This window comes from Myripristis murdjan, chromosome 19 (assembly GCF_902150065.1).
Source record: "Myripristis murdjan chromosome 19, fMyrMur1.1, whole genome shotgun sequence".
Lineage (NCBI taxonomy): Eukaryota > Metazoa > Chordata > Actinopteri > Holocentriformes > Holocentridae > Myripristis > Myripristis murdjan.
Genome location: NC_043998.1, coordinates 4,275,624 through 4,290,844, shown reverse-complemented (window position 1 = coordinate 4,290,844; position 15,221 = coordinate 4,275,624). Strand labels below are relative to the sequence as shown.

At 43.2% G+C, this 15,221-nt stretch overlaps 1 protein-coding gene across 1 annotated transcript in view; it reads right to left on the bottom strand.

The window, feature by feature from the left end:
• kif19 (kinesin family member 19) overlaps positions 1-15,221 on the bottom strand; it is a 34,363-nt gene that overhangs the window by 5,801 nt on the left and 13,341 nt on the right. Inside the window, exons 3-10 of the mRNA XM_030078489.1 lie at positions 7,717-7,827; positions 7,447-7,534; positions 5,960-6,096; positions 2,987-3,112; positions 2,590-2,784; positions 1,102-1,248; positions 889-1,011; positions 349-505 (exon numbers count right to left, since the gene is read on the bottom strand). Of these exons, the coding sequence (XP_029934349.1) occupies positions 349-505; positions 889-1,011; positions 1,102-1,248; positions 2,590-2,784; positions 2,987-3,112; positions 5,960-6,096; positions 7,447-7,534; positions 7,717-7,827 (1,084 nt within the window). The remainder of the gene's footprint in view (positions 1-348; positions 506-888; positions 1,012-1,101; positions 1,249-2,589; positions 2,785-2,986; positions 3,113-5,959; positions 6,097-7,446; positions 7,535-7,716; positions 7,828-15,221) is intronic.

Here is a 15,221-nt window from a genome sequence, read left to right as displayed (position 1 = left end):
TTATTCAGTAATACAGAAGATGTGGCATACATCCGTACATACCATTTATCCACTCAAAATGACAGGGACACACAAAAGTTAGAAAACAGCTTCACCTAGTTTTTGGAGGTAGAAGGCTGATTTTATATCTCTAATGCTCCATTTCACTCTGATAAGCAGGCTTGAGCACATGTGAGAATCATTGCCTGACATACTGGGCCAAACTGGGGGATTATGGCGAGGGAAGACTTTATCTCAGGGAGAACTAGGGCATTGCTGAAACAGGGCACTGTTCTTTGACCGACAAATTGGGCCAAAATGAGGGATTATAAGGACGAGTGTGCAGGAGGAGGCAGCACAATGCTTTACCCTGGACGTGGCGGATGTCAGCCTTGTCTGAGTTGGCCTGGCGTCCTGCCTGATCTGCAATCTTCTTCTTGAGCCGCTGGATCTCACAGCGCAGGTCTGAGATGATGTTGGTGTACTGAGCAATGTGGTACGACACATTGATCAAGTTCTTCTTAACCTGGAGCACACGGCGATGAGAGAGACACAGAAAGCAAGAAGTTTGCAAACTTTATTAGGCTTTGGACCCTTCGAATATGACCCTGAAAGTATGACTGGCTAGTTACTGTGTTATTGCTGATGCAACAGTAAGCAACACTGTAAATGTGTTGGAAACATGATTAAACTGGGGTTCCAAAACAGAAACAGAAGAGAGGCACTGACTAGATGTCTGTATCTGAAATGACCTCTTAATGATCATTACTGAATACACTATGAGCTGAAAGACATTTCAAGAATATCAAATACTCACCTGTTTGATGTTGTTTTTTAGCCTTGTTTCAGGTCAAACAACAAAGACAGGTGAGGTGTTAAATGATGCAATATAACGTGTTGTGGGCTCACCCGTGTGCGGATGCTTTTGGCACGGTCTGCGTACGTCAGTGTGTTGCGAGATTCCTCAAAAGCCAGGGAGGCGGGGCTAATGTGAGCTATCATGACCGTACGGCTGTTCCCGCCCAGCGAGTCCTGTCAGTCAGAGACGTCAAAAGAAGACTGATCAGTAAATAAAACTGCTACATATATTGTGCAGTGGGGGAAGTTAATTAAGTGTCATACCTTCAGCAGGCGGGTCAGCTTGCTGTCTCGGTAGTTGACATACTTATTGCCATTTTTGTCGCTAAGGGCGTTGATACAATTGCCCAAAGCCAGGAGGGACCGATTGATGTGAGCCCCCTCTTTGAGCCTCTGACCCCTGTTCTGAGTCTGAGAGAGAGAGAGAGAGGGAGAGTGGCAAGCAAAGAAAGAAAAAAGTAAATAAGATAGTAAGAAATCTTGCACTTGTATTTCTCCCTACTTGTTGCTGGTTATATCTTTCAGAGCAGATGGCAAGCCTCCAACCTAAAGAGGCGCTTCCACTCTTGACCAGCAGATGGCAGTATGCCACTTTCATCGTGTACAGAATTCATCAGTCAACGGCCCCTTTCAATAAGAGAAAAACACCTTTCACCAACTGCATGCATTCCTCCTCTTAAAAGACAGCGGAAATGTCCCCTGCGGCCTCAAGTGATAAACCCCTCTCTGTTCTGTTCTTTTCAAAATGGAGGCCATATGCGGTATACATCAATAGAAGCGTATGGCTGGTTAACCTTTCAAAGAGTCTCCATGGAAAGTAAGCGCTCTCTCCCACTGACCGTCTGAATGTTGTTTTCATGGTGCGCTGCACAAGACAGTGTTAACATGGATGATAATTATAAGCCGTTCATCATGACAGCTGCACAAAGACAAAGTAAACTGTCAGCATCCTCACTTGGCTGTTTAAAAGAAGAGGACAAACAACAAAAAAGCAAACAGGCTTTTACAGCATATTCCCTGGCTGAGAGATACTGCTGTCACACTGTTTGATGATAGAGCCTCTCTCGTGTCCACACAAGTGGCTTTGCACAGCACTGGCTTGACTCCAGAGATAGTATTCTTGATGGTTGACTGACATCATGTGTTGAAAAATGAAACTGGGCCAGTAATCACATCCATTTGGGAATCATACGACTGAAAAATTACACAGAAGAGGTTGAACGCTTGGGGTGGCAGCCTCCTTCAAAAGCTTTCACCGAAAACAACAGTGTGGATGATTATGTTTTGGCAAGTAAGCCTTTTCATTTAAAAAAAAAAAACAGCAGTTTCATGTCTATATGTTCGTTATTGCTTTCCAGATGATGTAAGGCTTATTATTGGAAAGTAAGATGACAAAAAGTTGGCAAGTTTTTCTTAAAATGTCAACAAATTGCATATTGGACACCTTTTTGGCCATAATGTCAGACAGAAAGATGGGTTTATTAAAGCCTCCTGATGTTTATAGGATCTTCAGTGCTCTTATGGCCTGTTGTAAAACATGACTGCCAAGCATCCCTAGTGAGCAGACTACAGTGGAGAGGCAACACTGAGTGTAGAAAGGAGAGGAGAGGAGGAAACAACTCTCCACCCATGCATCCATATAAATAAATGACCAACAAAAAAAAATGCAGAACAAAACTCACATCCTACAAACACATTTCAATCCACCTACCAACTGATTACACACACACACACACACACACACACACGCACCTGTGCTGCTCGTTCAGAGCCAGCGAGGTCGATCATGAAGAGGCGTGCAAAGCGGACCTCCTGCAGGACGTCTCGGCAGCGGCTCTGCTGCTTGACGGCCACCTGCAGCACAGCATGGGAGCGAGAGGACGTCTGATTGGCTGCCGTGGGCTCCTGGGTGCGCTGCTTGTTGCCCTTCATCAGCAATTCCATGATCTGACAACGCACAGGAAGAATATTGTGCTGTTACCATGCACGATGAGTTTGTTTAGGAGAGTGAGGGCTGATGTTATCCTAAATTGGTCTTGGTCTCTAAGATGTGAAAAATGGACTTTTGGATAAAAACAACAGACTTTTCAGTAAAAATAAAGGTCTGATGGCTGGTTGACTTCGCTTGGATAGCGTGTGTGTGTCTCACCTCTCGGGCATTGATGGTAGACACCTCAGTGATGCCGGCAACCTGAATCACTCCCTTAGAGTCCTCTCTCAGGTCTAGGAAACCCGAGGAGGGATTCAGCAGGTCACGGATCATCTCATTGTAGATCTAAGGAGACAAAGATAGGAATGGAAAAATCATTAGTTCTAGGCAGCATCCCATTCTAGCTGTGGTGAGGAAGTACCAAGACACAATCTAAATAAAAGTCGGAATACAACACGCCTTATTCACCTGCCCTTTAAGTTCTCAAAGGTAAACACATCCAGACCTGGTCTGAAAACATCAAGGGCTATTTTTTTCAGTGACGTCTCACTCAGGAACCGCGGCTCGCTGGGCAACATGCTGTCGTCAGCCAATGTCAGCGCTGCTCTTTCAGAAAATCAAAACTGAGCTGACTTTTCAGGAAGGACTGACAGCGACGTTGAGGTGAAAGCCCTCATTTCCACATAAAAGTCCAGCACAGGATGTGACATTTCGGAAAGTGGCCTCAATATGAGCGACAGGGAACCGAGCACTGGCAGGCTGGAGCTCTGTGGAGGATTCTTATTTGTGAAGCAGACCCAGGCCACAGCCTCTAAAACAAGGACGGTTTTATTTACACTGACAGTAGGGCATTTATTGAGTTATTTTTTCCACCCCTACTCTTTCATTGCAGGTGAAGGCTGAAAAAGGCGTCTCCTCCCACTAAAGTGCCTGAGTGTGAGACGAGCATTGGTTAAAACCAGAATAAACATAAAAGCGCAGACGTGAAAGGATGTAACGAGTGCATGCAAATGGTAAAAGCTCCACTGACTGTGTATGTGCGTTTGCTTATTCGTACGATGTATATTTGTCTTGGCTGTATGTGTGTTTCAGAGAATGCACACGTGAGATTTAAAAGAGAAAAGGAGCAGATGGGCGCGTCGTTCAGTGAAGCTGTAAAACAGCATTTAACCTCTTTGTGGTGGGACGGCAGGGGCAGCAGATTGCTCCCTGGAAACGGCAAACACACACACGTCACACACCCAGCCTTGTGCCTGGATTCAAATTGAAGAGTTCCGCTCAAGTAAGAGAACATGCAGGCTCTTTGCTTGGCATATTAATTTTAAAATTTCCACATCCGCCCACAGAGTGGTACCATCAAGCAAAAGCCTGAATAACACTGTCAGTCATCCAGCATAATCACAGTGTTTGGCATTGAAAATACAGAATGTTATTTCACTGTCTAATTGAAACCCTCCACTCAACAAGCAAACTCATTCTGTTGTGCACAGAAGTATTTAAATTGTGCCACTTTGCTTGCTGAAGGTTTCGTGTGTTGAAGGCTGAATGTTCTTTTCATGTTTTATTCTTGAATGAAGTCCTATCCATCATCTTTCTCTCTCGCTCTGTCTTCCTCTCTGTTATTTCCTGTTCAATACACAAATCTCTCACAGACTTTCGATGAATCATGTGGGCAGAACATGCAGTGCCAGCAGAGTGCAAGGTATTGAGGGCAAATAAAAGAAACTTAACTCTTAAAACCAATTTTGAATAGTTGGCTTGAAAATATTTCTGAATGGATAACTCAGTTTGGAAATGTTCGTGACTATTTAGCATTGTAGCGAGTACTGAGTAAACAATATAATTAATAATCTCATTGCAAGCCTGATGTAACCTCACTTTGACTCTTTTTTCACAGACTAATTGACTCATTTTCACTAAGGTCTTTGTCACTAAACACAGCTTGGAGAGTAGCTGTGTGTCAGTAATGAAGATTGGCACCCAGTCTGCACATGCACTTACACAGAGAATGCATCATCAGCCTCCTTTTTTTTTTATCAGTTGTTCATTATCCAGTGATGAGGCTGTTAAGATAATCACTCTGGCAACATGACCAGATCACTCCTCACCAGCAACTATTATGAGTTTGTGTACAGCAAAAACAACCCCCATTCATCACTTACTGTGGTGCTTTAAAATGGCTGCAGATCTTGTCCAACACAGAGAAGGCATTCAGGCAATAGATAATATGTGACTACAATAATGCTTTTTCTTATCTTTCTCTGAAGCAAGCGGTCATATTTTAGAATTGCGATATCATGTTTCCTACCTTTTACCCAGACATTGGTTTCCATTTATTCCACTGTGATGTGAAAATGAACTCTGAGAGACTTCAATGAACTTCAGACTGACTTCTGGCAGTGTAACAACGTCTCTCTGCCAGTAAATAGTTCCTGGGGAAACGTTTGCTTTCCACATCCAATTACCACTTCTGTGGTTTATGAATGACGACAACTTTGTTAGCTGCAGAGCAGAACATTATAAGGAGGCTGTTTCAACCAAAAATTCTAATTTGAAAATCAAGGGATTTTGATTTTATGTTGTGAAATCATAAGTACCCCCAAACGAGTTGCAAAATGACCCCGTTGAGATGTACATTGTAGGTAAATTGTTGTAAATGGGCCAAACATTCAAAATCCCTGGTATGGTCATTTAGATAAACAATTTTAGAGATGTAATGTGGCAAAATCATAATTGTTGGTGATCTTTGGTGAGCTGCGGCTATTAGTACAATGAATGTACAAGGGAGCCAAGATTATGTCGATTTGCTACAGGCTGTATATCACCACTATTAAGATGTTCCATCAGGTAAGCAACAAAAGTGTCTATGCCCCATAAGGCTCAGGATGTATTCAGTCCCACTCCGTGATACTATCTCATGGTATGTTGTTTCATTGAGCTGCTGGACTGCAATGCATTACATGGTGTGTTGTTGCATGAATGCACTTTGTTAATAGAAAGTCTTTTTTCTTTGTATGTATGCATAATCCACTGTCTGCTTAAATTAGCTGCAGATATATCACACCAGGAAGTTCGCTGTAGATTTACTGCATATAGTGAGTAATGATTCATATTTCAAACCTGGTTTCAAGACCAAGTATGTCCACTAATTTTTGCCAGGTGAGTCCAAAAGCCCGAAAAGAGTGTTCTCACCTCGAGATAGGACATGGAGACACTGTACAGCATGTCATCGCTGGTCTCCTCAATGGCACGGAACAGGTCGTTCAGCGTCCGGACGTAGATGCCCGGTTCCTTGTCTGTCCCCAACATGGTGTATGTCTTCCCACAACCTGAAAACAGAACACATGGCCTGATGGTGGCGCTAGGGGAAAGGTCATGGGCTCACCAAAATCCATGGGGCTCTTCCTCATTGGGGTCATGAATGTGAAGAGCAAATTTGAAAAAGTTGAGTTATGGAGTTCACAGCTAGGATCTGAGGCAGCAGACGCAGCAACAGTAAATAAGAACCCATGATATTCCCAACACCATCATTTTTGGGATATAATAATAGAATACACTGTTTTATGATGGTACAGACTGCTGCAACGGTCCATACCTCAATTTTAGCTCTCAAGGAATACTTTGAGCATAAGTAAGTCTTCAATGTGTCATCCGTATAGAGTATGAAATACATTTTATTCCAGTAGATAACAGAATAGAATAAATGAAATTAAGCAAAAGCTGAAATAAGATAAAGTTACTTATAATTTAAACAAAGTCAAGTACACTTATCAAGACTGGTAAAGGTAGTGACAAATTATGCAATGGGTTATACTAACTTGCCATAGCCAAGTGTTAGATTATGCCTCTATGACTCATTCATTCACTCATGACCCATAAGCTAATTATTATGCGTGATAATTAATCCCATCCAAGAATCCAAATACAGAATGAGCTGTTTGACATGTGGTATGGTTTCCTACAGCAGTTTCCGAGAGCAGTTTTCAGCGCCACCTTAAGTCAGGACAGAGGGCTTAACCTTGGCCTTCCCCGAAATCTTACCTCAGGATGTACTGTCTTAACTCTTCTCAGCCTGGAGCCCCATGTGCACGCACGCACACACACACACACGCACACACAAGCCAAAATCCCAGTGTTTAATTCCCCATGAGAGGAGATAAGGAGCAGCGAATCTCTCGGACAGGCAATCACAGAGAGGAAATGGGTAGTGAGAGAGAACGCCAGATGGATAACTTAGAGAGAAAGAAAAATGGTTTTAGATTTGGGGCGCTCTAAACACTGCATGACTATTCTCTGATAATCTGCCACTACCCACTGAAACAGTGGGAGGCAGAGCATGACTCATCTTTCCAATCAGACTCATGCTGAGCATAAAAACAATACAGATGAAATATTCAAAAACAAGAAAAAAATCAGACTTGGCCATTGGCTTATTTTTTGTGAAAAAAAAAAAAAGAAAAAAAAAATCTCCTGAGGGTTTTCTGACTAACTGAGGGTGAAGCAGACCATAGCTAAGGGCCACAGAGATAATATTCTTGGGTAACGGTTTAACTGAAGTCCATTTAGACAGCATGCTTTGAGCCTCCCTATGGGAATAAACTCGATACTGGAGGCAACTGTGGAATTAAAGGAAAATAAGAGCTTCACATGTGACCACGCAGACACACAAATACACACACCTGTGGGTCCGTAGGCAAACACAGTGGCATTGTAGCCCGATATGAGGCCTTCAATCAGCTCTTTGGTTGTAGCTCGGTACACCTCCTCCTACACGGGGAGAGGAAAATACACTTTGAGAGTCCAGATGGTGCATCAAACAAGGAGAAATGTAGAGACAAATAAGAACACAGATGCCATCCCACATTTTATACGTCTTATTTATCTTTATTTGTCTTTTATTTATCATTTTAATGTGTTCAATCAATGCATTTTGTTTCATGGTGACTAACCTGATTGGCAGTGTAGTCGAATGCCACGTCAAACATGTAGGTCTTTTCCCTGGAGCGATTGGCACGCAGGATGTCATCTGGGTCCTCCATGGGGTCCATTAGAACCACCATCTAGTGAGAGAGAGAGAGAGAGAGAGAGAGAGAGAGAGAGAGAGAGAGAGAGAGATGGGACAGAATGAGAGTGAAAGAAAGAGAGGCACAAAAGCAAAAAAAACACTTCAGTGATGAACTTTTTTTTTAACCACCCAGTCAATACTGATCTTTGTGACAAAACTGGATTGCATGGACATGTCACTGGAAGCTGTCCCCTCTTATCTTCAAGAGGTTTGTGACAAGAGCAGACCCTGTGCAGCAGAAGAACACACTCAATAAATAAAAGCCATGCATGTATGCATGTACGCAAATGGAAATCCACTCAAACCATCTGCCATTCTCTGAATCCTGCCTACACAACATGGCCCAGCAACCAGCCTACATGTCAAGGTTATTCATAGCTCGGGGAGGGCTTGGCTCACTGAGGTGTATTGAGTCAAGGTTTGGGGATGGAGCTGGACAAATGTGATTGCTAAGAATGTGTGTGTGTGTGTGTGTTTCTGTGTCTGTGCATGTGAGTATTTGTATACCCCTACTCCTGTCCCCTCACGCATGAAAGTAGCGTGCAATGGCTACAGATTTGTCTTATTGTCCCAGACGTGTCACTTCACAAAGCCTAACAACGCTACCCCTCCATCACTAACATCACTAAATCACAGCTTTCCAAAGGTCCATTCAAAGCCCAGCTCGACAACAAAATGGCGCAATGCCAGAACAGGATAATAACTGTAATATTGTTGAAAAATAATTGAGTCAGAGTGAATGCGATGGGCTACACAAGGTTTTTTGGCAGCTGAGGGAAAATGATTTCACCTCACACAAAGTGGGAGAGTTGAACCTCCCGCTATGCCATTGGCAGAAAAGTTAGTGAAGGAGTCTTAGCAGTAGTAATCAGTTGCTTGAGTGCACTCCAAGGTCCATGGGCCACTGGGGCTCAGGGGATAACTGGTCGTTTGGGTTACAGTGTTCAGCTCCGTTCACCACTGGAGCTGGAGTGTTCTCCGAGGGCTGAAACACAGCAGCACCCGGCTTGTTTGATGACCCCCTCAACCACTGAGCCGCTCACTTTGAAGCCTCTCAATTGAAATTCAAGAGGAGGGATCTGACTTTTAATAAACTAACAAGTATAGATTGAGGTGGGATGGGGTTGGGGGCCGGGCTGCAATCAGCCGACAGAGGACAAGAAAGGGGGATGAAGTGCACAAGAGAGGAGGAAGAGGAGTTGGAGAGAGCCAAGGGAGGGAAGGCTGAAGCTACACTCTTCCATCTTGTCCTTCTTGTTTATATATTCTTGTTTTATGAATGGGAATCATAGATTCTGACACTGGGATATGGCATTTTAAACATAAACCTGATTGTTACCCCTGAACTTCATGTTCAGTACCTTGGACACTGCTGAGTCAAATATGATGAGCCACCAATAGGCTAGCCAAGCTTGAAGTATTTAAATAGCAATGTCTGTAACGGATGACCTGCTTTTGATGCATTTTTGCTGCAGATTTCCCTCCACTTCATTCTCTTCAATGCCAAAGATGATGCACTTGGAGAAGAGGAGGCGTCATTGTGCTTGAAAGAGCAGTCGAGCACAACAGGAGAAGACTGGACAAAACTACAACTGTTGACGCTACACAAGCAACTCTCTCATCCTTCCTCCTCCTCATCTTAACTTCCTCCCTCACCTCTAAGTTTTCCTTGCACACAGTCAGCAATGACGCTCAAGTTCTGATCACATTTCACAGGAAAGATATCTCGAACAAGCAAGCACTTCTCTTGGTATCCAAGGTCAGAGAAACTTAAGTCATTCAGTGTCCCAGCTGGACTGATGCCCAGGAGAACCAACGTGACTAAGTGATCTGAGGTCCTGAGTCACTGTTCAGTCTGTCAGAAAACGCAAAAGACACAGATGAACAGATGGACAGAACGACAGACAGACACAAGTACCAAAAACGTGTCCTTAATGTACCTCAAGACGTCTGTCATGTTGTGGGAGGCGAGGGCAGGGGCACCGTGCTTGTCTGCATGGTGTATGTTTGTGGGTGTGCTTACTCCAGTGCTCCTTGGGAAATGTGAGAAGCGTGCAAGCGTGCTCTCACATGATTGCATGTACAGTAGATATCTCTTAGTGCATGCATGTGTACATGTGTGCACGGTTTTGTCTGTGTGCACACGTGGGAAACCAATTAAAGGCCAGAGGTGTTGATAACACGTCTCATACCATCTGTCACCTGTGTTCCTTAAGTTACAGCGCCCACCACACCCTGGTCCTAAACACCCACACAACAGCTGCTGCTTGGGCAGATTCCGTGCAACTAATTTTCTTAAGTCTTTGTATAGAGGTGGAGTAAGATGATGGCACACTCAGAGGCAACATAAGACTGAACGTCTGGGTGCACACCTGGGCAGACATAAAGTAAATGGATGCCGGTAATGTAATATCAGTAGTAGGCCTATAGGCTACCCCCCTGGGTTTTAGAGAGTTTTGGCAACGGAGGTGTTTTTCGCAGAAGGCTCTCCTCCAAGTTCAGTTAGGGAGCTTCTGAGAGACAAGAGAGTCTGAGTTGAAGTCGGGGTCAGTATCAGTCAGCTGGTTAGCCTTGAGGTGGAGGAGCTCTATTTGGAAACATGGAAACATAGCAGACTCCCACATATTCTCTCTCTCTGCCTCTCTCTCTTCCCTCAGTGTCTCTCTTGAAACATGTACACATAAACACACAGCAACTGAACAAGCAGCAAGACTTATCAGCTGTGACCAGCAAGTCAGGGCACGCTGGTGGGCAGAGGCATGACTGACCACAGGAGTAGAGGCCTGTGCACTCCCACGCTGTGTTTGTGTGTTTATGCGTTTATGCGTTTATGTGAATGTGTGTGTATATGTTGTGTGTTTATGCATGTGTGGTCCACCGTTTCTGCACTAAAAACATTAATCCATGGGAAATTCTCTTGACCATCGAACTAAAGATAGTACAAGATAACAAAAAGCCTTTCAGACCAACATGTCTTAGTATTTACAAGCTCTAATCAATTGTCCAATAATCATAACAAATGTTCTAAACAGCATTTGATCACTTTTTCAAAGTCCATCTGGAGTTTTTTTTAAACACATCTGCTACCAGAGGCAATAGATGACACAGGGATCAAGAACATACACCACTATTTACTTGCTATGGTTGTATAAAACCTGTTTTGCTTATGCATGGATAAACAAACTACTGCCATGCAGCCAAATAGAAATCAGCTCTAGGAAACCTGATCAATGCATCCCTTATATTCATTTCCAATGAATTCAGCAACAACAGCGTCAAAAGTGAGGATCAATCAAACTTAACAATTTCTCTGGTTTGTGAGGGAGAGAGCAGCTGCACAGCAACCACTCTACAAACACAACTGGCACAATACAGCAAACACATGGAACCTGATAAGATAAATCCAAATGTCAGACTGGTTCTAACGTTGCATCTAATGAATACGGCTGACACAGCAACAGGCAAGCTCTGCAACTACGAAACTGGTAATGAACTACTGGAAGATAAGCTGTGACTCTAATATAAAGACTCAGAGGGCATAAGAGTGTGATTGTTTCCTTGCCTGCCTGTGTTTATTTATCTCTCTAACCTTCCACTGCCTCCTATTTTCCCTTCTAATGTTGAAAACACAGCCATCATGCAGGAAAGCTATTGTAGAACTGAACCGAAGCTCCTTAGCATCAGTTTGGGGAATTGGCTTTACCTCCACTTTGATCAAAGATAGCTTGACAGTTGAATATCAGAGCTATCGCTGACAACTTCATAAGAACAGTTCCCTCATAAATTCCATATTTGTCAGTGTGTTCGTTCTCATCCACTGTATCTGCCTGTTTGTGTGGCATTTTAAGTATTTTATCGTGCTATTTAGTATTTAGTTTGCCCATTTAATTATCTATCTCTTTGGCCTTCTGAACACCATTTCTATTTGTCTATCCTGCTGCCTGACCAGTGGACACTGTTATCAGCCCTTCCAAGAGGGAGCAAATAACTTGACTGACTTACACTCAGTGACTGAGCCAGCTCCTTTACTGTGACTTGTCATTGAGCAGGCAAGAAGAGAATATTTGGCAAACTAGTGGCTCACCCATTGTCAAATTCAATAACAGATTATAGGGTGATGTCAGATTTTCCACAGGGGAATAGATTGGCTTCTGCTGCTCTGTCTAGTGGTACCAAGCACCTCTCTTTCGTTGACTAATTCATGGCTCCGAATGAAAGAGACATCAACTTTGACACAAAGCAGGCCACTGGCCTGATGGATCCAAGCGCTGCATGAGGGGAAATGGAAAACAATTTCCTGGTCGACAGCCTCGGTAAACAGGGTGTCATTTTTAGCAGTTCTAATCATGCTGTCGTCCATCACAATGCATGTCATATGCTAGAGCCACTTCTCATTTGGATGCAAGGCTCAACTCAATTCAACTCGACCCCGAGGGCTGACAAAACAAATGGCCAGAGCGTGAATTTACACACTGTGGCTATGAAAAAAAGAGGCTATTAAAATATTAATAACCTCACAAGGATCAGCCAAAGTCAAAACAACAGCTTGCTTATGCAGCGACATGAAACCAATTAGCTGGATGGTGTTATCTAAACGCTATAAAAAGCAGCAGGGTGCGATGGAGCACCATTGCCCAGCCCCTGTCTTGGCTGATAGGTTTTCTAATCAACAGGACCTGCTTCTCCACTCATTAAAGCAGCAGGCTTGACTTGGTTGGCCATCTTGCTGATTACAGCACAGCTAGCTCCCACCATAGATCCATAATTCAAAGCCTGGATGTGGTGTGGTTTCACTTGCCTGCCTGCTTTGGCTGCTGCTATCCCAGCTCCCTGACTCGCTGCACTACCATGTGCCAAAAGACAAATGCAGCCAACGTTGGCAACAAAAGTCAGCAGTCATGTCAACATCAACCCCCTTTATAGGCACTGGTTTCATTACACCTAAATGATGGGGTGGATCAATGATGGATCACTGATAGAATGACAAAAGAGCACTTGGAAATCTCAATCATATGAAAAGCCTCAAGAGAATTGACCAGATAGACTGTAATTTTAAGCAGGGTTCAATTGGAGATTGTTTGATATAAATTGTTAAAGCCTGGGTAACTTTACATTTCAATGGAAATGTGATGGACAGCAGAAATGTACTTAAGAAGACAGGGCATGAGAAACTGCCTGTGATACAGGAGTATCACAGGCAGTTTCATCAACAAGAAATTTCTCTCTCTGTCTCTCTCTCTCTGCCTCTCTCTCTGGCCTCACTAGGTTTCAATTCCTTTGTCTTCTTAAATGTTTTTTTTTTTTTTTTTGGCCATTTTGGAAGCTCTACACCCTTCTCCACACCCCATGGCAATTTAAATTGTCACCAACACTCGGTGTTAAAGTTGATCACAGGCAGTTGAACTTGAAAGATGATCATAGTTACTGGTGGACCTCCAAGACACAAAAGCAAAGCACAACCTCTCTTATTTATTAGAGAGAGACTAGGAGAGAGGGGTGAGAAATGGATGATAAAAATAGTCACACAGGCAAGATAAACAGATAGCCTACAGTATCCATAAAGAGATGCACAGACTGAGACATAAAAAGAGGGAGGAGGGCAGAAGTATCAGACATCTAAAGGGGAACAATACAACAGATAGTTAAGGACAGCTTGGGTTTTTGTTTTTACCTAGACTGCTCTGGTTTGGTGAGATGGAGAGGGAAATTTCTAATAAAAAAGGCACAGAGGGGTCTGAGTGAGAGCGATAGGGAAAAAAACGTCAAATTATCTCTTTGCATTAATGTCATGTTTTATTGCTCAGGTTTGTCTTGAGTTTATTGTGTAGTTTTGTAAGGTCATAAGGTTAAGTGCTTGTCTTTGCAAGCTTATAGGCCTGACCTTGCATGTATCAGAGAGATAAAGGGAGTCGCGTTGGTGTGTGCGTATTTGTGTGCACATGTGTGCACAATTATGCCCAGAGTGCCTGTCCATCTATGCATCTTGTTTTTCCCCAGAGATCCCTTCCTCTTCTAATCCTCATCCCCCAGCAACACTGTGGTTACCACGGAAGCAGGGATGTGGGCACACCCCTCCCGTTTCTCAGACACCTGTTGCCATTATACTAAAGCGGAGGAAATAGAAGCTGCACTGCAAAAAATAAAATATATCTTAACAAGTCATGTGTCTGGTACTCAATATTAAAATCTGACTGTTCTTCAAACAAGTCAACCTGAAGAAACGGGGTGAGATGATGGTGTTTATGCTGGATGCAAATCAACTTGCTTTCTTGAGTCAAGACACATTAGCTTGACAGTACAGGAGTGATCTGACTTATTTCAAGACAATGCCATTTGTTTAAAAAAATTCTCTAAAGTTGAATTTTGTTGAAAAATTATGCTAAATCACACATTATGATGGAACGTTTTGCAGGGTGTGTGCTAACGCTGCTGTTGTGAACATTTACTACCTGCTGCTTTGGTGCTTTTCCATTTTCATCTCTTATGCATGTCATCGGAAAGTTTCCCATTCATCTCCTCTGTAATAAAGATATATTCTACTGTGGAACGTGTTCACAACCAAGTGTATAAATGTGCTCCTCAGTCTGTAAAACAAGTTGCTTGGAAATGTTTCTTTTTTTTTTTTTGGAGATAGGTTTTCAACTGCCTGGGGGGGCCATCTGGGTCCCTGGCTGGGGTCCCTTCAAAAGAAAGGGGACAGAGGCAGTAACTCACACCAGGGAGGGCCGCCAAGCAGCTGTCCTGCCATGTATTTGGCTACAAGATGGGCTGATCACACACACACACACACACACACACACGCCCACACAGGGGTCCATGGACAAAGACATACACAAGCTGGCATAGCTGTATAAGCCTGCCACCTATGTATACATACACATGGATGTGCCAACCTTATAGCTTAACATTTGCCTACGTGGAAGCACACACACACACACAACCACACACACAAAGAAACATACAGCATCAAAACAGTCCACATTAACATTAACACATTAACTGTGAATTTTTCTGAAACAAATGACTATCCGGAAATAATGTGGCTCACCCACCTCGTATCAACAAAACAAGGCAAGAAAATTAATCTGAAATGAATTTAATTATGTAAACCAGATGGCAGATTTTTTTCACTACTATTTCAAAAGGTAGATATTTAAAAGTCAGTCCTAGACGGAATGACTTGTGAAGGCGGACATTTTTTGCAGCTGGTAAAGCACTTGATATGAGCTATCAATATCTGCACAGCACACGGAGGAAGCTGAGTAGCACTCTCACTTTGATCGGGATGCTCTCATGTTGATGAGGATGTTCCTCTCTGGTGTAATGACTTGCCTCACAGCATCCATCATGAAATCAAAGATGTGTATGTGCGTGCGTGTGTGTGTGTGT